This window comes from Bufo gargarizans, chromosome 2, assembly GCF_014858855.1.
Source record: "Bufo gargarizans isolate SCDJY-AF-19 chromosome 2, ASM1485885v1, whole genome shotgun sequence".
NCBI classification, from domain to species: Eukaryota; Metazoa; Chordata; class Amphibia; order Anura; family Bufonidae; genus Bufo; species Bufo gargarizans.
In genome coordinates, this window is record NC_058081.1 from 148,601,701 (window position 1) to 148,628,975 (window position 27,275).

General features: G+C 43.6%; 1 protein-coding gene across 3 annotated transcripts in view; it reads right to left on the reverse strand.

The window, feature by feature from the left end:
* EFL1 (elongation factor like GTPase 1) overlaps positions 1-27,275 on the reverse strand; it is a 277,476-nt gene that overhangs the window by 158,446 nt on the left and 91,755 nt on the right. For all 3 annotated transcript variants that reach the window (XM_044279571.1, XM_044279570.1, XM_044279572.1), the window contains exons 13-14: positions 9,126-9,268; positions 5,573-5,751 (exon numbers count right to left, since the gene is read on the reverse strand). In XM_044279571.1, the coding sequence (XP_044135506.1) occupies positions 5,573-5,751; positions 9,126-9,268 (322 nt within the window). The remainder of the gene's footprint in view (positions 1-5,572; positions 5,752-9,125; positions 9,269-27,275) is intronic.

Sequence of the window (27,275 nt, forward strand, 5' to 3'; positions counted from 1 at the left end):
AGGACTCCGGTCCGGCCACCACCAAGCGTGCTCCCCATAGAGGTGAATGGGAGAGCAACGCACATGACTGGCCACCGCACCCATTTACTTATATGGGCCCAACAGAAAAACAGCCAAGCCAGTGCTCGGCGTATTTCAACAGCCCCATAGAAAATGAATGGAGAGCGGCTGCACATGCGCAGTGCTCCCTCCACCACTTTCAGGGCTCCGTTCTTGATATAGGTGGAGGTCCCAGCTGTAGGAACCACACCTATCAGGCAATGGGGTGCATATCCTAGCAATATACCCCCATTGTCTGAGATGATACAACCGCTTTAAGCTCTGCCTCTAAAGCCACCAGATGTAAGGCAGCTATCCTATAAGTCAATGTTCAGCTCTTTTAAATACGCCTTGAGACAATACTTGGAGAATAATTATCTGGTAGCTTTAGAGGCAGACCTAGGTCTCTTACCCAGTTGAGCCAGTTCACTCTGCTCTGCACTGATGAGGGGCAATCACCCCAAAACAGCTGAATGCAGATGAGATTCTGGCTTAGGGTACTTTCACACTTGCGGCAGAGCGGATCTGACAGGCTGTTCACCCTGTCGGATGTGTCCTTCCACTATTTCGCCGCGCCGCCGCTCTGTCCCCATTGACTATAATGGGGACCGGGGCGGAGCTCCGGCGCAGCCTGGCAGTGCACGGTGAAAGGCCGCCGGACTAAAAGTCCTGCATGTCCAACTTTTTAATCCGGCGGCCTCTCAGCGCGATCTGCCGTACTGGCCGGAGCTCTGCCCCGTCCCCATTATAGTCAATGGGGACGGAGTGGTGGTCCGGCAAAATAGTGGAAGGACGGATCCGACAGGGTGAACAGACTGTCGAAACCGTCCTGCCGCAAGTGTGAAAGTACCCTTAGTTATTATCCGAGTCACATCTCAAGGCCTATTTAAAGGGTCGAACATTGACAGTTGTACTTTCTAATGGCACCATTGCCACATACAACTGGAAATTGGAAGAAAAAAAAATGACATTTTAATGTTTTTTTAAATATTTCTGAAAACTTTTTTGATTTTATACCTTTTTTTGGGGCCCACAAGAGCCTAACAACATGCAATCATCAGATTGCCATTTCTATTTAACAATGGAATTAAATCGATGGCTAAATAGAAGATTCAGTATATTCCAATGCAGTACTGCCACCTGTGGGCCCACAATGGAATATACCTGTGAAAGGACTGATAGTCTCCAACAGGCTCAGGCCTTTCAAAAAGAATGATCAACATTCCCGGTCGTCATATGGGGGAGCTCTTCCCGGCCCAGAAGCGCAGCACTTCTGGGTTTTGCGCTCTGTGATGCCATGGTCACATTTTATCATTGCACCTGAGGGTTTAAATTACAGTTGTTGCGATACCAAAATTTTGATTCGATACCATAAAAAAGTATTGCGATACTAGGGATCGACCGATATTGATTTTTTTAGGGCCGATACAGATACTTTGTGAACTTTCAGGCCGATAGCCGATAATTTATACCGATATTCTGTGAATTTTCATTTTTGAAAAAAAAATAAATCCTACACAAATCTGCTGAAAATTTATATGTTTATTGTTAACGTGTAGTTTTTTTTTTTTTTGAAAATCTTTCTTTTTCATTTTACTTTTTTTGTTTTTTACTAACTTTTAGCCCCCTTAGGGACTAGAACCCTTGTCCTATTCACCCTGATAGATCTCTTTCAGGGTGAATAGGATCTCACACTGTCCCTGCTGCTCTGTGCTTTGTGCACAGAGCAGCATGGAGCTTACCATGGCAGCCAGGGCTTCAATAGCATTCTGGCTGCCATGGTAACCGATCAGAGCCCCAGGATTACATTGCTGGGGCTCTGATCGGAGGAGCAGGGGAGAGGGGATCCTGTGGCCACTGCCACCAATGATTAATACTGGGGGGAGCTTGGGTGGGGGGGGGGGGGGGGGGTGCACTGCGCCACCAATGTTTTTTAATACTGGGGTGGGGGGCGCACTGCGCCACCAATGACTAATACTTGGGGGCGCACTGCGCCACCAATGAAGAGAAATCTCTCATTAATTCATATACAGGAGGCGGGAGCTGGCTGCAGAATGACATAGCCGGCTCCTGACCTCTATGAGCAGTAGCTGCGATCCGCAGCACCTGAGGGGTTAACTACCGCAGATCGCAGCTACTGCTCATAGAGGTTGGGAGCCGGCTATGTCATTCTGCAGCTCCCGCCTCCTGTATATGAATTAATGAGAGATTTCGCTTCATTGGTGGGGCAGCCCCTCCCCTCCTCTTGTCATCCCTCCTCTCATTGGTGGCAGCGGCAGCAGCAGCACAGGGGGAGGGAGACACTGCTTCCTTCTCCCCTGTGCTGCTGAGGGAACACGGAGAGCGCTGTCAGCAGCGCGATTTGTGTTCCCAATACGTTATCGGTATATCGGCAAAATAGATGCCGATAACGGTCAAAATACTGAATATCGGCCGATAATATCTGTAAAAACGATAATCGGTCGATCCCTACTCGATACCATTCAATACCACGTGAAAAAAACATAACACCAAAAAACCCACGTGCATTCCGCATTTAAAAAAATGTTGAATCACGCAGTTTTTATTTATTTCTTTTTCTGTTCCGGCGTCCACCGCATAGGAGATTTTTTTTATATTTTAATAGTTTGGACTTTTCGGACGTGGCAATATGTGATATGTTTATTTATTTATTGTTTATATATTTTATATGTAAAATTGGGAAAGGGGTTGATTTATACTTAATATTAATTATTTTTTTTCCAATTTTTTATTTATTTTTTTACTTTTTATTTACGGTAATAACTATTAGCCCCCTTAGGGGTTAGAACCTGGGATCTTTTCATCCCTCGTCTTATTCACCCTAATAGAGCTCTATTGCACACAGCAGCAGGGAGGTTACCATGGCTTACTTCAGTAGCGTCCTGGCTGCCATGGTAACTGATCGGAGCCCCAGGATTACACTTCTGGGGCTCCGATCAGAAGCTGCCACTGCCACCAATAAAGAGGTGGGGAGGAGACCCTGTGGCCACTGCTACCAATGATTATATTAACTGGAGGGGGTGGAGAGGGGGGGGGTGCACTGCGCCACCAATGATTTCAATACTGGGGAGGGCACACTGCGCCACCAGTGTTTTCAATACTGGAGAGGAGAGGGGGGTGGGCGCACTTCTCCACCAATGATAATTAACCTTTAATACAGGGGTTAACTGCCGCTGATGGCAGCTCCCTGTCAGAGGCAGGGTGCCGGCTATGTGATCAGGATATGTGATTCTGCTATATTCCGCTCCTCTCTCTTCTTATTGGCAGCACAGGGAAAGGGAGAGAGTGACTCCTTCTCCCCTGTGCTGCTGAGGGAACATGAGCGCGCTGACAGCAGCGCGCTCAATGTTCTCTGATGCTACGCTGCACAGTAGGGCAGCCTAGTATCGATAAATGTCAAATCCCCGTATGGTATCGATACCGGGACAAAAGTATCGATTGGGTATCGATATGTCGATACCCGCAACAACCCTAGGTCAAATGCTTGCAATCGGCTTTAATCGCTGATTGCAGACTTTAGCTCCAGGTGTCTGCTGTATAAACCATTTTTAAAGACCGGACTTCCGCACTTCATTTAGAGCGGAGGTTGGCAAAGGTTTAATATTGTATAATTACCAGTTATTATACATGAGTTAGTAGTGGAGTCCGAGTATGAAAAAATAGTTGGCGGTTTGGCTCGTTGGCTCCATTTCCTTGCTAATAGGAGGTGTCTTCTTAAAGACATGCATAATGTTTGTTGGAACTGAAAATCTGTTCAACTTCAATGGGTCAGTGATTTGTCCGCACTGGACCTTCCAGATTGCGGACTCATTCAAGTGAATGGGTCCACATCTGTGGTGCGGGGTGCACAAGGCCGGAGCATGACCCTAAGGGTGGTTAGTCTTTTGGAGACCATAAAAATGTAACTTAAGCTTCGGTGTCTACAGATTTTCCAATGTAGTCTGAAATTCACCTACTTTTCCATCAGGGATTCAGAGTGAAGTCTCTCTTCTCTGCTTTACACTGAAGCTTCACTTGCTGCAGTGTGCAGCAAAATCCCACACAGGCTGCAGAAAGTCAGTGCATGTAGTGCCGATTTCCATATTAGCAAAGGAAGAGAATAACAAATTGGATGAACTATAAGCATAACCACATTGAGAAAAGGACTATGAGGACTATCACCGTGTGCCTAAGGCTGGGTTCAGACCTGAGCGTTTTACAGCGCGTTCCTACGCGCTGTAAAACGTTCAACAGGCAAGAACCAATGATTCCCTATGAGAATGGTTCTCACCTGAGCATTTTACAGCGCGTACGATCGCGCTGTAAAACGCCCGTCGCCCCAAGAAGTACAGGAGCTTCTTTGGGGCGTCTTATCGCGCGTTCCCGTACATAGACTTCAGCGGGAACGCGCGACAATGGGCGTTCGCTTGTCTCTGTATGCGCGATTGCAAACGCCCGTACAATCGTGCATACAGAGCGTACGTTCAGTACGCTCAGGTCTGAACCCAGCCTAAATAAAGACATAACTCACTTTGGAGTAATATGCAGCAAATTTGTTAAGAGGTATAGGCCTCTTAATAAATGAGTCTCATCTTGAGCTTTCTGTGCACCTCTAACTGAACTCTACCTCACCTATGGGCTGGCGTAGATTTCAGTTATACGGGCCAATTGTTGTTTCGTCTAAACATGCCCCCAATCAGCCAACAAACAAGTACATGCTCATTTGTCAGCTGATTGGGTCCTTTATGCAGCCACAGCAATAGATGTTTGCCGGCAGCGAATCTCGACTGTATAAAGAGGGGATGTGCTGCTGGCAATATGCTAACTATGGTGGACAAACGCTCACACTAACAGATTGCATCAGCCTGTGTACAGGCCCTTTAAACAAGAGCGGTTCAACGTGTTACATCAGCGTTCATTATGGCTCCGCATTCATGTAAAAGAACCCTAAACTCAGCCAATTTTCTAAGTCAACTCTTCAAGTTGCAACTTTTCGCTTGCTCAGAAAACTGGCATACAACCTTTATCAACTCCCCAAAGTGTAGCACGCTCCATTAATGTTAGGCCTGCATGTGCCATTGAATGAACCACTAGTGGAAGGGAGCCTGTGACCCGTCTGTCACTTCTGATCTTCTACGGACGCAACGTGCCCATTATAGCTAGACTTTGTCACTGTCTGATGTCCTGCTCACTTGAATAAGGGACAGGACCTTTTAACATTTTCAAAAGCTTCCTTGAAGACAAGTCCCAGCCTGAAAATCAGGACGAAGAAACATTTTGTGTAGCCCTACCTATATTAATAAAAGAAACCATGACTGGATGAGCACATGTCAGAGATCAAGCCAGACGGCTGTGCTCCAGGGAAATCACCAGGCTGGAGGAGGAGGAGGACCTCCCGATTAAAGGTTCCTTTATTCATAATGGCCTTCTACTAGTTTGAAATGTAATAAGAGAAAACATGAAGACTAAAAATTTTACTTAGCAAGAAACGTTCCAGCTCAGTGAGTCCACCCCGTAAAGAAGAAGTAGTTACCTTAGGCAGCGCTACTGCAGGATCATACTTAGGCCCCAGGACAAATATCCTTTGCCCTCTGCGCACCACTCCACTAAAGACTCGAGCAAAGGCAATAAAATAACTTTTGTTCTCGGCTTCTTGTTTGTCTGACCTTTGTATTACGTTCTCCCTTTCACTGGACAGAGTTTGGGTATCACCTGTAACACAATTAAAGCAAAACCTATAATAACACAGTTTTCTGTCTCAGGAGTCATCTCTGCACCAACCACATGACATACAAACATAAGCAGTATATAGAAGGAAAGGATCACCAGGATTAGCTATTTTAAACACATTAAACCAGGTGTGGACCGATTTTGGGTTAACTGATGAACACATCTCCCATAATTTCATAGCAAGTGACAGCTAACCATATGGTCAGTCAAGTCCACTAATGATATAATGAGTAGGGGGTAGTCCAACGGATAGAGACATCTCCTGTAAGGGAACAGAAAAGACAGCACTTTCTGAGCCTTTGCTCCACTGGTAGCTTAAAAAAAAAAAAATGGCTGGTGTTAAGGGTACAGCCGCACGGCCCAATTCATCTAATTAGAACCGCACTGTTATAGGGGCTGTGCAGCCAGTACATATTTATAACCTATCCTCAGGGTAGTACTTCACTGATTGGTGGGGGTCCAACTCCCAGGCACCCCCGCCAATCAGCTGTTTGAAGAGGAGGAGGAGGTGTTCGTGCGAGCGTGGAAGGCTCGGCGGCACAGTGTAATTAATGTCATGAGAAAGGACCGTAATTCTCAGGTCCAAAACGCGTAGATCATGTACCAATGTCCTGTGTGTGGAAATGTATCAATTTTGGAAGCTGGACCTTTTGCCTATCTTCAGTGTAATTACAATGGATTGTTCGATTTACTTGAATGGGACGGGCACATGTGATAACACTGCGCCACCGCTGCGCAGTGTAATCTAAAGAGGAGGCGGTGCTCGGACGATTGATGCTTCCTCTTCAAATCCGCTTTGTCACTGTCTGCTGTCCTGCTCACTTGAATAAGGGACAGGACCTTTTAACATTTTCAAAAGCTTCCTTGAAGACAAGTCCCAGCCTGAAAATCAGGACGAAGAAACATTTTGTAAAGTATATTGGAGGTGGTGCTCGGACGATTGGTGCTCCCTCTTCAAAACCGCTGATCCTGGGAGTTGAAACCCCACCGATCAGTTATTGATGGCCTATCCTGAGGATAGGTCATAAATATGTACTGGCTGCATAACCCCTTCAGGTCCATCTGAATTGCAAACGGCAGCTCGGCACCTGAAATACTCCAAGGCCCATTAACAATTTAGACCAACTAAACAGTAAAATTCTAAATAGTAACATTATAGCGCGATGCAGCTCGTATGCCCAGGCGGTACTCAACCACAGTGCGGCCATGTCAAAAACGGCATCATAATTGTGCCATGGGGTCATAACCTTACAGGCCACCGATTCCCTTTTTCTGTCGAAATAACCAAGCATGTTCGGCTGTGCGCAACGCCAGAACAGATGAAAGCTAGCTAAACAAGCCAAATGATGAAGTCATCATCATTTCTAGGGATGTCATGATGATGTCATAATGTCTTATAATGCAATGAAGTCTTAAGATGTTATAATGATATCTTTATGATGCTCTTATGTCATAATGATGTCCAAATGACGTTGTCATAGTTAGGTCTCATTATGAAATAATGAATGTATTAGGATGTCATAATGAAGTCTCACACGTTGCGTAAATGATGCAGAGTCTTTTGTGCAAAAAATCTGCAGCATTTAAAGTACAAGCAAAGTGCACGAGATTTCAGAAATCTTATCGACCCACTGCAGAGAAAATCCACAGTATAAAGTGATTTCAATCCATGGCAAGTCAATCTATGCTGCAGCTTTTACCCATGGCAATAACGCCAGGAAAAGCAGCCCATTTCAGTTAGTTTTCCTCACAATCCACTGAGGGTTCTCCACTGTGTGAACCCTTGTAATGTCATGACATTCCTATGAGGTCATAATATTTTGTCATTATTAATGTCTTATGATGTCATCATGCTGTATGTTGAAGTCATTATTAATGTCTTATGATGTTAAATGTCTATCTTGTGTATTACAATGTTATAATGAGGGTGAATCCAAAGAAAAATGCATCCACAGTATTACCATGAGGACAACTCTGTCTGGTAAGAGGCCTGTTGCTTGCCTACTTAGGCTACATGCACACGAACGTTGTATGCTTCCTTGTCCGTTCTGTCTTTTTTGCAGATAGGATGCGGACCCATTCATTTCAATGGGTCCGCAAAAAATGCGGCCAGCACACTGTGTGCTGTCAGCATCCGTATATCCGGGTGGCATACAGATCCACAATTTGCGGACCGCAAAACACATATGGTCGTGTGCATGTAGCATTATTCTGTTTTTATACAGTACTGCACCATGAAGCGTTTTTTCCCCACTCTCTTAGACAATGTCATAATGGTGTAATAAGTGTTTTATGACGTCATAATGATGTATTATGTCATAATAAAGTCTCACAAATCAAGATGAATGTATTATGATGTCAATATACCTAATGTCTGAATTTATGTCTTATGTTATAATAATTAGTGTTTCGAGATGTCACATTGAGGTCTTCAGACTTCACAGTTACATATTATGATGTTATATTGGTATGTTAAGGTATTACGAAAATATGATGTAATAAATGATGCATTATGTCACAATCACTGTATCATGATGATGTCTTAAAATGTCACAATGTCTTATGTGAGAATAAGGTCTTATGATCCCATTAGTGCATTATGATGTCATACTGTGTTATGTCACAGATTATATAATGAGGTGGTAGAATTAATGTCTTATGATGTCATAGTTGAGGCATTATGAGGTCATAATGATGTCATAACTGAGTAGGAGAGGATAAAACTCAGATTGCTGGGTGCCTCCACTTGATCAATCATTTATTGAGAAAATCAAGGTTATCCAAGATCATTCTGAAAGTGACGGACATCACAATCTCTTGAACTGTAAATGCAGAGTAGGGACCCTTAAATGTGACGAACAAGGTTTAAAACAGCACACGAAAAACGTGAACAATGGCATGTATAGCAAAAGCCAAAATTTGCCAATCTGTTCAGTTTTGTGTGTCACCATCTACACTAAGACTGCTAAGAAATGAGAAGAGAACGTCCAAGTCTATGGCAATTCACACCGACTTTCCGACAAGTTATCAGTAACAGTTTTATACGGAGCGGCTGCATTTAAGCCTCAGCGGTCCTTCAATCTGTAGTGCCCTTGAGATTGACACACAGAGGTAAAGCAATTGGTAGGAGTAGGCCATAAATAAGCTGATCGCTAACCACGTACACCTCCCACCACCTAAACAGCTAATTTGCTGGTAATTATGTTGTCTGTAGACTGGCGGCAAGTTGTGCAGTTTCTAATCATGGGCAATTGCTGCCTGTACGGTAGGAACATTTAGTGATCCCAAAATTACGCTGAATTCATGCAAGACTCTAGGAGGGAAAAGGGAATAAAATGGTAGAGACAGACACTTGCCTTTGCTGCCCCCGCTGTTTACAGGCACTTGGCATCCACTGCTGGAGGGAGCCGGCTCCGCTCCCTGGTTGACTGCCATCTTTTCAGCGTGCTTCTGCCTCGCGAGCTCTCGCCTCAGTGCAATTTCTTCCTGAGTTAATGGCCTGCAAGAAGTGAAGTTATTTGCATGAGAGGTATACCAGAAAAGTACAAGTGCTTTAATTTATCCGAACACCGAACAAGATCCAAACACAATAAGGAAATTTTAGCCAGTTTACGAGGAATTATTCACATGATACAGTAGGCGAGAAGGTACAGTAATTCTCTTATGTTGCGCCCTTTAGAACATTAAAAACTTGGGACATTACTACAGGACATTAAGTTATAGGTAAGGTTGCAGAATAATATAGTACATCAGCTAAAAACTTAAAGGGGTATTCCAGTTTCAGCAAATAAATGGTATACTTTTGCTTCTTTCTCCATGGTTTCCAAGATTGAACCATCATAGTTTTCTGTCAGGGGATACAAATCTGTCCACGTCATGTAATGGACACCTAAAATAGCTTTCCCACAAGACCAGCTTATGGTGTGTTGCTTGGAATTGTCTTAATTTAGCAGGAACTGTGCAGAGAACGGAGGGGGGATGTGGTTAAATACCTGCGCACCTGGTGCTGTACTGTCAAAATATCCGAAGGAGCTGCTCTGCTTGGCTGGATTGGTAGAGGTCCCACCAAGGAAATTAGTTTTAAATTACTATTTAGTCAGTGAAAGGGTCTATACAAACAGGGAGCATGAGTGGTTCTTGCCAAATGGTTGCAGTACATGCAGTTTTACCACAAAGTTCCACACTTCCGACATTTTCATGGGTATCACCTTGCTAGCTGCAGCAATTCATTGTACAACAGCCGGTGGTTTATGGGGCCATGGGACAAGAACCACAACCGCACTATGTGCATATGCTGCTATGGAGCTCTTCACACCCTCCGAGTTTCACTTTCCTGAAGACCGCTGTTCCTTGGGGCTGCTGGTAAAGTCTGTTCAGACCATGGCTACCAGACAGAACGGTCATGAGCCAAGCAGCATAGCTGCATAGTTAACATGTCCATCAACTCGCTGTAGCGCTGTCTGGTTGTCATGATCAGCACCGGCTTCAACAAGTAGAGTGGGGGTGCAAAATCAGACCCCCACCAATCTAATACTGATGTTCTACAGCCAGGGATGCTCAACCTGTGGCCCTCCAGCTGTTGTAAAACTACAACTCCCACCATGCCCTGCTGTAGGACAATAGCTGTAGTCTGTCTGAGCATGCTGGGAGTTGCAGTTTTGCAACAGCTGGAGGGCCGCAGGTTGAGCAACCCTATCCTATACTAAGGAAAGGTCACTATTTCTTAAAAGCCCCTTCCATTGGATAGTCGCTGTGCTTGGTATTGCAGCTCAGCCCGATTCACTTGAATGGGACTGAACTGCGTGTAGGTCCTGTGACCAATAAATGTGATGGCATGAGGTCTAGGCCTAAGTGCTCACAGAGCATGACAACCTCTTTATACATATGATCAGCGGGGGTACCAGGAGTTGCACCATTAATATGAAAATCCTGGAGAACCCCTTTAATTTCCTATCCTATGCCAACTTGGGGGCATTATCAACCGTCAGAACAAACGGACTGGAGCTCTGCAGTTCTTTAAAGGACATGCAGTTGTGTCTGGTCCTACAGCTCAGCCCCATACTTGATCACACATGGTCATCAACGGCATCTCTGAAGGCTCCAGTAAGTTTGACTGTCACAACGTTGCCTTTGTCAGGGCAAGCTTAGCTATATGCTGGTAAACTGTACGTACTATATACTGGGGTGAGACTCTCAAAAAATTACTCCAATCTAAAGTTGTAATCTAAAAAGGACTTAACTAAAATGTTACTATATAAATGTTATTTCCTGTCGCTTATATAGCGCCAACATATCTCACAGACCTGTACAGAGGCAGCCACCACTCGCATTAGTCCCTACCCAAATGGAGCTCCCAGTATATAACAGGGCCAAAGCCAAATTCCACTGAAATTGAAGGGGTTGTCCTGTTTCAAGAGGAAATGACACATCGCAGGGGATCAACCTGTAATAAAGAATAGATGCTCTGTTTTCCAAGCAGATATACTGTCTATGTCAGTGTTTCCCAACCAGTGTGCCTCCAGCTGTTGCAAAACTACAACTCCCAGCATGCCCGGACAGCCTTTGTCTGTGCGGGCATGCTGGGAGTTATAGTTTTGCAACAGCTGGAGGCACACTGGTTGGGAAACACTGGTCTATGTGAAGTCACCACTGCAGCCAGGAAAACAGAGCCGTGACAAGGGATGTGCCAGGTGAGTAATCATCTATCGCTTATTACAGACCCTGTTAATAGGCCCCATTTAAAATGGCCCGTTTTCATATCACTTTCAGTGAGTTGTGACATCAGTAGAACAAAAATAAAGGGGGAAAAAAGTTTTTGGAAACTGGTCAAGAGAGTGACTGATGTGATCAGCGCTCCAGATTATTTATAGGCTTTCAAAAATAAGAATCTGATGTAACTGAGAGCTCCGTCACCATCACTTGTACAACTGAAATTCGATTTTAGAGACATTTTGTATTAAACTGCCTGATAGATGTACATTCATGTCAATATTCCAAAACATAAGCTATTTAGACTGGGGAAAAAACTGTCAACGAGAACCAATGCCTTGCTGATCACATAAAGCTTTCCTACCGTAGTAGCCCTCTTGTATCTCAGCCAGATTTGTCAAATCAACATTGCAGGGATAAAAAAAAAAGTAAGGCAAGCTTAAAAGACCATTCCTAACAAAGCCCTATTCATGGTACCACAAATATGATGGCAAACAGTGTATACAAGTAAAAATAATAAGAAAAGGCTTTTCTTTCAGGATAATAAAAGCAAGGTTGGGGCGGGCAAGGCACCCTGCATGTCAACACACTCCAGAAAAGGTGAAACACGCTGAAGCTCTGTCATTTTTATAGAAAGCCGTATGGTCCCAATCCAGTTAAAATGCTGCATGCTAGCAGACTAAATAGGGGGCTGTGTGGGAAATGCATAAAAAAAGGGAAAATAAATGGCGACATAAAAGACGAGGCCGAGACTGAAATAAAGCGGCAGTGTGCATTACTGTCAAGGCACGGAAGAGAACTGCAAACACCTAGTAAAACAGATGAAGTAAAAACACATGTATATTAAACGTCTCTTTTTATAGCCATTAAATATACCCTATAAGGCCTTTCGCACGACATATGCAACATACAACATGATGATTTTTCCAGGGTGCCATAAACTGAAATAACAGATTAAAAGGAACGGAATGAAAAAAAAAAAAAAAAGGACGAAGGGAGAAAAAGGTTTTAATAAAAAGAGCTGACTGTTCCAGGCCAAAGTGACGCCCTCTTGTTCTGAACTTATTAAACATAAACTGGAGGTAACACAGGGCACAAGTTTAATGGGCAAAGCTGATCAAAGGTACAGTGTGCGCTAATGGAGCGAGAACACGATGGGGGTTGGGGTAGCTCAATACTCCTCCTGAAAAGGATCCCACCAGAAGGCCATAATTAAGCAGCTATAATCACAATAAGAGAAACAATGGCAGCAGATCGAAAGTAGGACCACATGGTGCAGTCGTATCGCGGTTTAGACGCAGCTGCCCTGAAGGAGAGTCCCATAGCTCCATACAGGCAGTAGTTGGCTCCTGTTTAACTAATGAGGATCGCACGGTTTAGTCGCTCTACATTGCTAATGGCTGCGCGGAACCCACAATACTGTGCATCCGATAACAATACAGACTGACTAAACAGTGAAGTCCTAGCTCCCAGCAGCAGGTATGGCTGCACGGACGCGTCACAAATGAGGCTATAGCCTTACCGTTGTAGTTGCAGCAGAGTTCTGGCGGTACTTGTCCCACAATTATGGCGCTAATCAATTTACTATTAATCTGCACCGAAAAGAAAAGGTTGTGCCTTTCTAGACAACCAAACATCAAGATAGAGACTGCTGTGTGGTGAGAATGCACAACCCGCCAAATACACGAAACCACACATCAAATATAAATACATCCTTTATTTCATCATAAAAGTACCGTAACCAGGATAACATATCACATATATGTAGTGTAGACTCACAATATGGACAAACCCCATCGCCCCAAAGCCCAGGTCTGAAAAAATCCACCCCAATTCAAATAATAAGGTGTCACAGTATATTTGTGGTTGGCTCAGACATATATATGCAAGGAAAAAGGCATATATACACTGCCACCAATATATATCAATCCTAAGGGTGGCTAACCAGTCATCATGCCATGCCATCACATTATAGAACCATCAAGATGTATAATCAGATTCAGTACAACATAATATAAGGTGCTACAAGGAACACATCCCAACTGAATACATATTTAGTTTCCCAGAATGGATGATGGAACGAGGTGATAAAATACAGACCCAGAGTCCAGGGTTGAGTAACCCTGACGTACGTTTCACCTCGCTTCCTCCTGGTCTTTACTTCTTGGTCCCAATTGACAAAGGAAATGAGACTGCTCAATCACTGGCTGCGGTGGGTCACCACGGTGCGGAGCAGTCATTTTTCCTGTGTTGAGAGGGTCCAGATGGTAGAGACAAGAGACTCAGGAAGAGTCACAATCAGTAAGGTATTACTTTTTTAGGCTATTCTGCCCCAGACAAGCACTCTACTGTCTATTAAGAACTGCAGACTAACATTAGAGAGGAGTCTCATTTCCTTTCATTTTTGGTCACAGTTATCACCACTAATAAGAAACAATGGCGTACATTAAAGAGAAAAAATTATATAAAACCATGATCACTGAAATATGGCTCATAAGCCAGACAAGAGCTACAAAATATTTTACATCTAATTCAAAGAACATTATGATCCTCAAACATTTCAATGGGCAAACAGTTAATGTTGTACCTACTTTCTTAAAGGCTATAAACACCTTCAGAGGCAATTATTTTTATGATTGCATGTTAGCCATTTTTGGCTAAAAATCTTTTTTTCAATTGGCCTTTATTAAAAAATATTGAGCTGTTCTGTCGCAAAAGGTTAACTGTTTTTCTAGCTGGTGACTGGTACTTTCACTTTCACTTTGTGCCAGTTATCTAATAAACCTTACCTCTAAACTACTGAAAGGTCATAAACACTTGTTTGAGGGCTCATGCACACGACTGTGTGCCGGCTGGGCCCGTGCTGCGGACCCCAATTCACTTGGATGGGGTCTGCGATCCGCATCTGACGGTCCACACCGCAAAAAAGTAGTGCATGCACTACTTCTTTGCAGTGCAGAGGCACGGACAGAATCCCCACGGAAGCACTCCGTAATGCTTTCGTGGGGTTCTGTGTCTCCATTCTGCACCGACCTTCCAGATTGTGGACCCATTCAAGTGAATGGGTCCGCATCAGTGATGCGGTGCCAGAACAGCCGGGGCCCGTATTTTGCGGACCCGCTGTTTGCGTACAGCCAGCATACGCTCGTGTACATGAGCCCTAAGCTACATTCTAAGATAAGAACTGAGCTATAATGAGTGTTTAGGAGGTCATAGAGCAGAGATAAGGAGTCCCTCTGCTCCTGGTCTGATGAAAATGACAGAAAATCCAAAGGGTGCTTCTACAGCATGTCAGCTCTGTACAGAAAAAAGGATGTCATATTTTTTAATAAAGACCATGTAAAACAAATATATTTTTAGCTCAAAATGAGTACAAGCCAATAATTTAAAAAAAAAATTGCATGCAAAAGGTGTACATAGCCTTTAAATATTACTCTAAACCAAATAATCTCAGCCATTGATAAATTCTAGTGAACCATTTCTCCCAAAGGGTGTGGAGGCCTGCTGTTGTGATGTTCACTCCTACTGTCTCTTTCCTGTATTTTGCCAATAGTCATTTATGTTGCGGATTAGCATGTTAATCATTATTACTGCTTTTCAAGTTATTTACTTTTCCTGAATAACTCATCCCTCACTGCAAAACTGATGTAATATCTAGGGGGGGGGGCAATGTCTCATAGGCATAAAAAGCAACAAAAACTCTGAATACAGCACATCGTGCTCTATAATGGGATGTGGTGACCAATAAAGCGCAGCAACAAATACTCTAACACCGGCTGATGTATAGTCTTTACCATGAGAATAAAGAGCCATAGTGAGTCACTGTGACTTCCAGGACATGGTATACTTATACTTTAAGCTGATAAAATGCTAATGATCTAACTACACAAAAAGCTTTTACAAGTAACATATGGTCCTTTCAGAAAAAAATGACTCGGTGTTTAGCAGATCCTGGCAGGCAGCAGCAGAGACCGCAAAAATAATGGACTTTCTTGGTTTTCATTATTTCTTTTCGTAACCACTGTTAAAATTAAGAGGAACTAAAAACATTTCAAGACACTTGTTAGTTGCTAGAAGAGATAAAGAAAATATACATCATATAAAAATAAAGGCCTAAACTGCCGGGGCAGTCACAATGGTATACTGCAAAGTGAGCATCAATGAGGAATCGTTGCCTAAAAATGCACGCGTTGCATCACTCCTAGACCTCTGAAATCCCACATCTGTGCCGCTCATGCGCAGTGAGGCGAGGTGTACTCTTCCCAGATCGATTGGTGCCCTCCACACGCGCGAATGCTCAGTATGCTGGTGAAGATGTGGAGGGCACCTTCCCATTAATGCATGTGCCCGGGAAGCTTAATAAAATGGTACTGGAGCAGAGTTTGGGATGTCTATGTGTGATCAAGCACTGTATGAGGTACAGCCACCCGGCATAACCCGCAAAACTGCCCAGCCATTAGCTATGAGCACACTGCCACGGCATGCATGACTGCGCAGTTCTCCCTTAGGTCCCATTTACATGGTGTCTTTCAACAGTATAATTGTGGTGCGGATTCAGCACCACAGAGATGCCAGTGGCCACACAGAACCCACCTTCCACTGTTTGCAATGGGAGGCTGCTCTGCCATTCATGCGCCCGGAAGTTTAAAGCTGCCACCGCACCAAGACATCTTGGTCCGCAACATACAAACTGAAAAACTGGGGCAGAAACCACAACAGATTTTGCCTTTGCAAAATTCACCATGTGAATGGGCCCTTAGAGACATCAATCAAGCTAGGAGGGGAACATCTTGGCTACAAGGGCCAGTTCACACAGAGTTTTTTGGTGCCGATTTTGGAGCGTTCCTGCGAAATCCGTCTATTTCAATGCGAAGCAGCATTAACTTTTTTTTTTTTTTTTTTTTTTTTACATGTGGAAAAAAGCAGTGTCGGGAAAAAAAGCAGCATGTTCAATCTTGGGGCAGAATCCGCACTGAATCTCCCATTAAAATAAAAGGGAAGCAGAAAAAGACAGCTCCATATAAGTCCATGCGTTTTTTGTGCGTTTTCTGCTTCTTTTTTTTTTGGTGCAGATCTGCTTCAAAAGCCTCAAGCTGAAAATTCAGCTTTGTATTGAAAGCGTTGGTTAAGAAGAAAAAAATGCAGCAAAAAAAAAAACACAACAGAAACTGCATTAAAATGTGCATTTTTTCGCAATAAAAAAAAAGTGCAGATTCAGCACAGATTTTTTTAAGCAGGTTTCAGGTCGACTGAACTGGCCCTAACAGTGATGTAAAATGGATGTTAAAAACAGCAAAAATGCCAATTTTTCATGGCATTTTTTTCACAGATACAAAATAGCCTTTAATAATTGCCCTGTTGAATTATATGGGGGGGGGGGGGGGGGGGGGGCCTTTGAGTCTGGAAAACTGCCAAAATAGGACATGTCCTATCTTTCGACAGCCAGTATTCAGAGTCCTTTAGAAAAACAGACGTGTAAATACACCACATAGACTGACACGTTCTGAAACCGGTTGTGTGAAAACTGTTAAAAAAGCATCTGTCAGGGGCCATTTTTCACTTTCATGTGAATAAGGCCTAAGGCATCAGCGTGAATGACAGGCGAACTGCTAAATCCTGATTACTTTCAAGGCAAGTTACATACAGGACGCACCGTTTTCAGACTTTCTTTTCTACATTATGCTTCATCAGCCAGATTACATAAGATCTTTCTTAACCCCTTAAGGACTCAGCCCTATTTCACCTTAAGGACTTGGCCATTTTTTGCAAATCTGACCAGTGTCACTTTAAGTGCTCATAACTTTAAAACACTTTGACTTATCCAGGCCATTCTGAGATTGTTTTTTCATCACATATTGTACTTCATGACACTGGTAAAATGAAGTAAAAAAAATAAATAAAAAAATTGCATAAAAAAATACCTAATTTACCAAATTTTTTGAAATATTAGCAAATTTCTAAGTTTCAGTTTCTCTACTTCTGTAATACATAGTAATACCCCCAAAAATTGTGATGACTTTACATTCCCCATATGTCTACTTCATGTTTGAATTCTTTTGGGAATGATATTTTATTTTTTGGGGATGTTACAAGGCTTAGAAGTTTACAAGCAAATCTTGAAATTTTTCAGAAATTTACAAAAAACCCAATTTTTAGGGACCACTACAGGTCTGAAGTCACTTTGCGAGGCTTACATAATAGAAACCACCCAAAAATGACCCCATTCTATAAACTACACCCCTCAAGGTATTCAAAACTGATTTTTTACAAACTTAGTTAACCCTTTAGGTGTCGCACAAGAGTTATTGGCAAATGGGGATGAAATTTGAGAATTTCATTTTTTTGCCTAATTTTCCATTTTAACCAATTTTTTTCCACTAACAAAGCAAGAGTTAACAACTAAACAAGACTGTATCTTTATTGCCCTGACTCTACCATTTACAGAAATACCCCATATGTGGCCGTGAACTACTGTACGGGCACACAGTAGGGCGTAGAGGGAAAGGTGCGCCGTATGGTTTTTGGAAGCCAGATTTTGCTGGACTGGTTTTTTGACACCATGTCCCATTTGAAGCTCCCCTGATGCACCCCTAGAGTAGAAACTTCAAAAAAGTGACCCCATCTAAGAAACTACACCCCTCAAGGTATTCAAAACTGATTTTACAAACTTTGTTAACCCTTTAGGTGTTGCACAAGATTTAATGGAAAATAGAGATACAATTTCAAAATTTCACTTTTTTGGCAGATTTTCCAGGAATGCCATATGGTTTTTGGAAGGCAGATTTTGCTTGACTGTTTTTTTTTTACACCATGTCCCATTTGAAGCCCCCCTGATGCACCCCTAGAGTAGAAACTCCAAAAAAGTGACCCCATTTTAGAAACTACGGGATAGGGTGGCAGTTTTGTTGGTACTAGTTTAGGGTACATATAATTTTTGGTTGCTCTATATTACACTTTTTGTGCGGCAAGGTAACAAAAAATAGCTTCTTTGGCATGTTTTTTTTTCATCTGACAGGTTAGATCATGTGGTAATTTTATGTGTCTCCATAGTCTCCAAAATGTTTTAGTGTCTCCATAGTCTAAGAGCCATAGATTATCTTAAGTAGGGTCTCATTTTTTGCGGGATGAGATGACGGTTTGATTGGCACTATTTTGGGGTGCATATGACTTTTTGATCGCTTGCTATTACACTTTTTGTGACGTAAGATGACAAAAAATAGCTTTTTTACATTTTTTTTTTTTTACGGTGGTCATCTGAGGGGTTAAGTCATGTGATATTTTTATAGAGCCGGTCGATACGGACGCGGCGACACCTAATATGTATACTTTATTTTTATTCATGTAAGTTTTACACAAGGATTTCATTTTTGAAAGACCGTTTTATAGATCAGGTCGTTACGGACGCGGCAATACCTAATAAGTGTAGTGTATTTTATTTTTTATTTTTTTATTCAGTGATTATCTTAACTTTTTTCACTTTTTTTGACCCAGACCCACTTGGTTCTTGAAGATCCAGTGGGTCTGATGTCTGTATAATGCAGTACAGTCCACTATATAGGGTATTGTACTGTATTTTACTTACACTTTGTCTGAACAGATCTATGCCTTTAGCACAGATCTGTTCAGCACCATGGACAGCAGGATGCCTGAGAAGGCGTCCTGTTGCCATGGGAACCTTCCCCGTCTGCCACAACTTCGCAGACGGGGAAGGGTAAGGACGGGGGCTGTCTGGGGGCTCTCTCCCTCTCCATCAGGGGGCTGCAAAGGCACAGCAGCCCCCCTATGGAAGCGGGAGGGAGCTACCTGACAGTTAACCTTTACCATACCGCGGTCCGTACGGACCGAGGTATGGAAAGGGTTAAACGGCTGACATCTGCACAGATGTCAGCCGTTTATACCAGAGTGTCAGCAATCTGCTGACACTCTGGTATAACCACTGGCCACCAACGAATTTTCAAGAGGAGGTGGGCAGGGGATCGCGATCCCGCCTGCCGCACCGCCCCCACCGCCCACAACCCGCCAGCATAAAATCGTGCAGGGGGGTGCAAAATTGATAGTTTAGGCACACTAAAGTTTCTGTTAAAAACACAAAAATTTCTGTATAGGAAATTAGTCCCCTCAAGAGCTGCACATCCTAGGACAATGTGGGAAAAGTCCGTTGAACGAAGTAATGAGAAAAAAGATTGCGCTGCAAGAGAAGATTCTTTAAATGTTCTTTTTTCTCTCTCTTTTTTTTTTTTTTCTTATATTCGAAAGAATTTTCAGTTAGATGGACCACATTCAATAATAAATTCGGTTGCATGGAAACCTAAATGCAGTAACAACAAAACGCACTATGGTGTAGTATGTTCTAACACCTATCGCATCGGATGCATGCGATATACTCACAAAACTCGCTTGTGATGCGCATAGAAAAAGACCAGTGCGTCTTCGAACAAGGAGCTCTAGTTGTAAAGCAGGCAGGAAAACAGGAGCCGTCGATTCAGGAGATCTCTATCAGAACCTCGATCCCACCAGCAGAGCGTCGTTTTGAGGTATCACCCGTCTCACACTTCCATAGGGCTCAAAGGGGAAGGAAGGCGCAGAAATGGTGAAGTACATACGAGTGATTGTAGATAGAAATGGTTTATTGTACTTACAAAAATACAAAGGTAAAATCGTGTTTAAGAACAGTATTAGTTGCCCGACCCGGGTTTCGCCATAATGCTTCGTCTGGGACCGCGGAGATCAGAAACTGCAGAAAGCGCAGCAAACTGCAGGTCTGAATTGACCTGCGGTATGCGGCGATCTCCGATACGGGGGGGTCACATGACCCCCCCTGGCGTTGTGACATGATGCCGGCTGAATGATTTCAGCTGGCATCCCGTTCCGATTAACCCCCGCGGCGCCGGAATCGCGATTTAAAGCTAGGATGTACCGGTACGCCCTGAGTCCTTAAGGACTCGGAAAATGGTCCTTAAGGAGTTAAAGAGGACCTGTCACCGCTCCTGACATGCCTGATTTAACAGCTACTTGCATTCCCCATGTAATAACAATTCTGGAGCATCCATTATTATGGCTCTATGTTGTGCCATTCCTGTGTTATTTCTAGTAGAAGTTATGAATAAATTGCTAGCAGTCTGCAGTAAGGGGACAGAGGGTGGTAACCAGTTGGGGGGGGGGGGGGGTGTCTCTGCACGGTCTGACAATAGCAGCACTGATTGGATAGAGCGAGTTTGTGCAGGTACACACCCCCAACTGGTTACCTCCCCTCTGTACCCTTACTGCAGACTGCTAGCAATTTATTCATAACTTCTACTAGAAATAACACAGGAGTGGCACAACATAGAGCCATAAGAATAGATGCTCCAGAATTGTTATTACATGGGGAATGCATGTAGCTGTTAAAACAGGCATGTCAGGAGCGCCGATAGGTACTCTTTAACCTATTATTGCGCTGTATAACATGGTCCTCAGGATAGGTCATCAATATCCTACTCCAGCTGATTGGCAGGGGTGCTGGGAGTCGGACCCTCGACGATTTGCTATTGATGACCTATCCCGAGGATTGTTTATTAATATAAATAAAGCGCAACACCCTTTTAAATTGTTCACAAAATGCCTACAGATCTCACAGTGGTAATAGGAGGCGTGATCTCTCTTGACATGAAGCAAAGTGCGCGTAATATGCAGAAAAGAAAAGTATATTTAATTAGATCGACTATTTCTATGGCCTCCCATATAGAGGAATGATGGCTATGTGTGCCATGGGGGCCCTAGAAACTTAGTAGCCCAGCAAGCTACCTCGCATATCGTATTTACCGCTTAACTGCAGCCTTGGTCCATATGCCAGCAAAGTATAAATTTCACTATGGACCTCATGGTTCGTTATTATATTTTAGTCGCTTTGTCTCAATTCTTAAAAACATCTGGGGGAATTGGTGCCAGCAAAGGAAACAATGATATTCCAAAGGAAAGGTTAAGGCTCTTGTTCTTTCTCCTTGGTGTTGTGTCACATGGGAATTTTTTGTATTATTTTAAAGGGCAATAAAAACTGCAAGGAAATATATGTGTGTGTGTGTGTGTGTGTGTGTGTGTGTGTGTGTGTAAAAAAAAGAACAGCCTTTGTGACACTATACTGAATTGAGTATTTATACCTTAAATCCTTCTTATCCACTAAACCAGGGGTGGCCAACCTTACAGACACAAAGAGCCAGAAAAAAAATCGTATGACTGCCAGAAGCCACAAGCTATCCTTTTACACAAATATGCGAGCACACGACAGTATTACTGCAATTGAGTTATCAAACATTTAAAAGTGCATTTAAACCACCTTTCCTACCCGTAGTGTAAACAGCTTTAGTGAGAATTCTGGCAATCTTTGTTTTTCACAATGTGTTTCAAGATTGCTCAGATGACACCCTTATGCTCAGATGACCGCCTTATTATCAGATGACGCCGCATGCTCAGATGACCGCCTTATTATCAGATGACCGCCCCATGCTCAGATGACTGCTTTATTATCAGATGACCGCCCCACGTACAGATGACCGCCCCATGCTCAGATGGCCGCCCCATGCTCAGATGACTGCTTTATTATCAGATGACCGCCCCATGCACAGATGACCGCCCCATGCTCAGATGACCGCCCCATGCTCAGATGACCGCCCCATGCTCAGATGACCGCCCCATGCTCAAATGACCGCCCCATGCTCAAATGACCGCCCCATGCTCAAATGACCGCCCCATGCTCAAATGACCGCCCCATGCTCAAATGACCGCCCCATGCTCAAATGACCGCCCCATGCACAAATGACCGCCCCATGCTCAGATGACCGCCCCATGCTCAGATGACCGCCCCATGCTCAGATGACCGCCCCATGCTCAGATGACCGCCCCATGCTCAGATGACCGCCCCATGCTCAGATGACCGCCCCATGCTCAGATGACCGCCCCATGCTCAGATGACCGCCCCATGCTCAGATGACCGCCCCATGCTCAGATGACCGCCCCATGCTCAGATGACCGCCCCATGCTCAGATGACCGCCCCATGCTCAGATGACCGCCCCATGCTCAGATGACCGCCCCATGCTCAGATGACCGCCCCATGCTCAGATAACCGCCCCATGCTCAGATAACCGGCCCATGCTCAGATAACCGGCCCATGCTCAGATGACCGCCCCATGCTCAAATGCTCAGGGGTGATTTGACATAGGGGAGATGTGAGCATGGGGTGTCAGATTTTGTGTGTCTTATATGAGCACTGGTGAGGCTTATTTTGTGGGTCTGATGAATGAGGATTTGGGGGTCTTATCTGAGCTCATACTACCCCCCATGTCAGATAAGACCCCCAGATCAGTACTGTGTAGGAGGCTTATCCTACCTCTGCTGCCGCTGCTCTGAAGACTGTGGCGCCCTCTCCAAAGTGACCTGACGTGCACAGCGTCAGGTCAGAGCGCGGGCCTTCACGTATTAAGGGGGGGGGGGGCACTGCGCCACCAATGACATGTCAATTAACTGCCGCGGATCTCAGCTATAGAGGTCGGGTGCGGGCTAAATTATTCTGCAGCCAGCACCCGCCTCCTGTATGTGAATAAATGAGTGAGTTACCTTCATTGGTGGCAGTGGCCACAGCCCCTCCCCTCCTCTTTCCCTCTGTATTCTTATTGGTGGCAGCGGCAGCAGCACAGGGGGTAGGGTGGACTGCTTTCTTCTTCCTTCTCCCCTGTGCTGCTAATATTTTGATCCCCGCTCCCCTGCGAGCCGCATATGTAAAAGAGAGCGCACTCCTCTGAGAGCCGCAGGTGAAGGTGCAAGGAGCCGCATGCGGCTCGCGAGCCGCGGGTTGGCCACCCCTGCACTAAACAATTGTATTGCATTAAGATCCATAATGTATATGACTATATTAAGATTTTTCAGCACTTTACAACAATCTTTTCATTATCGTCAAAACAAAGTTTAGAAAGAAAAATGACAACTACAGATAATACAGGATCCACCATTCACAATAAGTGATGGTCAGCGGGGCAGTTGGTAACCCGGGCACTGCTCCCTATAGAGGACGGCATCAAATAAACATTACTCATTACCTCACTAATAAATGTCTTTAAAGAAGCCAAATATTCAAGCTCACCCAGGCAATTAGCATAAAAAAATCCCCCCAGTTGAACACAGTGACAGTTACTATCTACATGCCAGGTGGTCTAGGAGAATAACGAGGTTAATGTCTCTGTCTCCGGTGGTTTAGAGCAGTGTAGGGGTGAATGCCTGTCTGAAAAAATGGACTATTAGTTATAGCATCCCTGGTGATCTAGGTCAGTAAAAGGGTTAAAGTCAATATTTCTACTGGCCTAATTCTGTGAGATTAAAGTGGTTTTGCGGCCAGTACGTATTCATTTACTCAGGATAGAGGATCCTCAGGATAGGCCATTCAGATCTGATAAGTGAGGGTCCAACTACCGGCACCCCCACTGATCAGCTGTTTGAAGAGAAGGCGGCCCTCGTGTGAGCGCTACTTCCTCTTCAAGTTTACACTGCGCGTTATCACGGACGGTTCAGCGGCGCAGTGTAATTACAAGTGCTTGCTCTATTCATTTGAATGGAACAAGCACTTGTAATTAGACTGTGTCGCCGTTGCAAGAGAGACAACACACAGTGTAGAGCCCTGCCTCCTCTACAAACCGCTGAGTGGTGGAGGTGTCCCAATAGTAGGATCCCCACAGATCAGATATGACATATCCTGAGGATATGTACAGTACAATATTTACTGACTGCACAACCGCTTTAATGTCAGAATCCCTAGAGTACTCTAGGACAGTCAGAGTTTAATTCCTGTATCTCTGATGGTCTTGGACAGGGAAAGGGTTAATGTAAGGATCCAGGATAGTTAAGGGATTAATGTCAGCTATGCCTAGTGGTCTATGGCAGTTGACCAAAGTGATCATAGAGATGAGTGCAGGGAAGGGGGAGAAGACTGTGCAGGGGTATAAGTATCTCTGTATTGCTGAGCAGTTCTCTACAAAATCAGACATAACTATTCAGGAGCGCTCTGCCCAGTTAGTAGGAGGAGAGCACAGGAGGTGTGCAGGCTTTCCCTCAGATGGGGTAGCATCTGAGTGGTGACAACTCATTCTCTAGTCTCTACCCCTTCCTGCAAAGGCAAATATTCTCATACAAATCAGCGAGTTGTTTTCTGACACATATCTTGTAAAGGAAGTCTTGTCATCTTGTTTAGCACTAGTAACTGCAGTACTGGATATGAAGTACTGTAGACAGAGAGTGTGAATTGCCATTTTTAATTTTCACACTGTTTCCCTGCTACGCTCCCTCAAAGCACTACTTGATTACATCGCTAGAACTCAAGAAGTCTCCATTATGTGCGCATGGTTTGGGAGTCCAGACAATGTAATCCAGGTAAGGGTGAATTGGTCATAAGGTGTCGGCAGATAAGAACCATTTGGCCCATCTAGTCTGCCCAATATACTGAATACTATGGATAGCCCCTGGCCCTATCTTATATGAAGGATGGCCTTATGCCTATCCCATGCATGCTTAAACTCCTCCACTGTATTTGCAGCTACCACTTCTGCAGGAAGGCTATTCCATGCATCCACTACTCTCTCAGTAAAGTAATACTTCCTGATATTACTTTTAAACCTTTGCCCCTCCAATTTAAAACTATGTCCTCTTGTAGCAGTTTTTGTCGTCTTGTAAATATTCTCTCCTCTTTTACCTTGTTGATTCCCTTTATGTATTTAAAAGTTTCTATCATATCCCCTCTGTCTCGTCTTTCTTCCAAGCTATACATATTAAAGTCCTTTAACCTTTCCTGGTAAGTTTTATCCTGCAATCCATGTACCAGTTTAGTAGCTCTTCTCTGAACTCTCTCCAAAGTATCAATATCCTTCTGGAGATATGGTCTCCAGTACTGAGCACAATACTCCAAATGAGGTCTCACTAGTGCTCTGTAGAGCGGCATGAGCACCTCCCTCTTTCTACTGGTAATGCCTCTCCCTATACACCCAAGCATTCTGCTAGCATTTCCTGCTGCTCTATGACATTGTCTGCCTACCTTTAAGTCTTCTGAAATAATGATCCCTAAATCCCTTTCCTCAGATACTGAGGTTAGGACTGTATCACTCATTTTATATTCTGCTCTTGGGTTTTTACGTCCCAGGTGCATTATCTTGCACTTATCAACATTAAATTTTAGTTGCCAGATTTTTGACCATTCCTCTAGTTTTCCCAAGTCCTTTTCCATTCGGTGTATCCCTCCAGGAACATCAACCCTGTTACAAATCTTTGTGTCATCAGCAAAAAGACACACCTTACCATCGAGGCCTTCTGCAATTTCGCTGATAAAGATATTAAACAATATGGGTCCCAGAACAGATCCCTGAGGTACCCCACTGGTAACAAGACCTTGGTCTGAATATACTCCATTGACTACAACCCTCTGTTGTCTGTCCCTCAGCCACTGCCTAATCCATTCAACAATATGGGAGTCCAAGCCCAAAGACTGCACTTTATTGATAAGCCTTCTATGTGGGACAGTATCAAAAGCCTTACTAAAGTCTAGATAAGTGATGTCTACTGCACCTCCTCCATCTATTATTTTAGTCACCCAATCAAAAAAATCAATAGGATTAGTTTGACATGATCTCCCTGAAGTAAACCCATGCTGTTTTTCATCTTTCAATCCATGGGATTTTAGATGTTGCACAACCCTCTCCTTAAGTATGGTTTCCATTAATTTCCCCACTATTGATGTCAGGCTTACTGGCCTACAGTTGCCCGATTCCTCCCTACTACCTTTCTTGTGAATGGGCACAACATTTGCTCATTTCCAATCTTCTGGGACAACTCCTGTTGCCAGTGATTGGTTAAATAAATCTGTTAATGGTTTTGCTAGTTCACCGCTGAGCTCTTTTAATAGCTTTGGGGGTATCCCATCAGGCCCCTGTGACTTATTTGTAATTAATTTTAGACAGTAGCCTTAGAACCTCTTCCTCTGTAAAGACACATGCATCAAAAGATTCATTAGTCTTCTTTCCTAACTGAGGTCCTTCTCCTTCATTTTCCTTTGTAAAAACTGAACAGAAGTATTCATTGAGGCAGTCAGCTAGTTCTTTATCTTCTTCCATAGACCTTCCTTCTTTTGTTTTTATTTTGGTAATTCCTTGTTTTAGTTTCCTTTTTTCATTTATGTATCTGAAGAATGCCTTATCGCCTTTTTTCCCTGACTGAGCTAATTACTCTTCTTCTCTCCTCTCTCTGCCTAATCTTATAAATTTGCTTGTCATCCTCGTTTTTTTTTTTTTTTTTATTCCTAAATGCTATCTTTTTGTTTTTAATGATTTTGGCCACTTCTGCTGAGTACCACAGTGGTCTCTTCCTTTTTTTGCTTTTACTGACAAGCCTAATGCAATTTTCTGTTGCCTTCAATAGTGCCACCTTTAAGTAGTCCCATTTCTCCTGGACTCCACTGAGACTGTTCCAGTCTGATAGGGACTCGTATACCACTAAATCTAATTTTAGAAAAGTCAGTTTTTCTAAAATCTTAAACTTTTGTTTTTGTGTGGTGTGACTCAGTCACTGTACTTATAGTAAACCACACTGACTGGTAATCACTAGATCCCAAGCTTTCCCCTACAGTAATATCAGATACCAAATTCCCATTTGTGAATACTAAATCTAAAATGGTCTCCTTCCGGGTTGGCTCCTACACTACTTGCTGTAGAGATAATCCCAGGAGGGAATTTAGAATATCTGTACTCCTGGCAGAACTAGCTATTTTGGTTTTCCAGTTTACATCTGG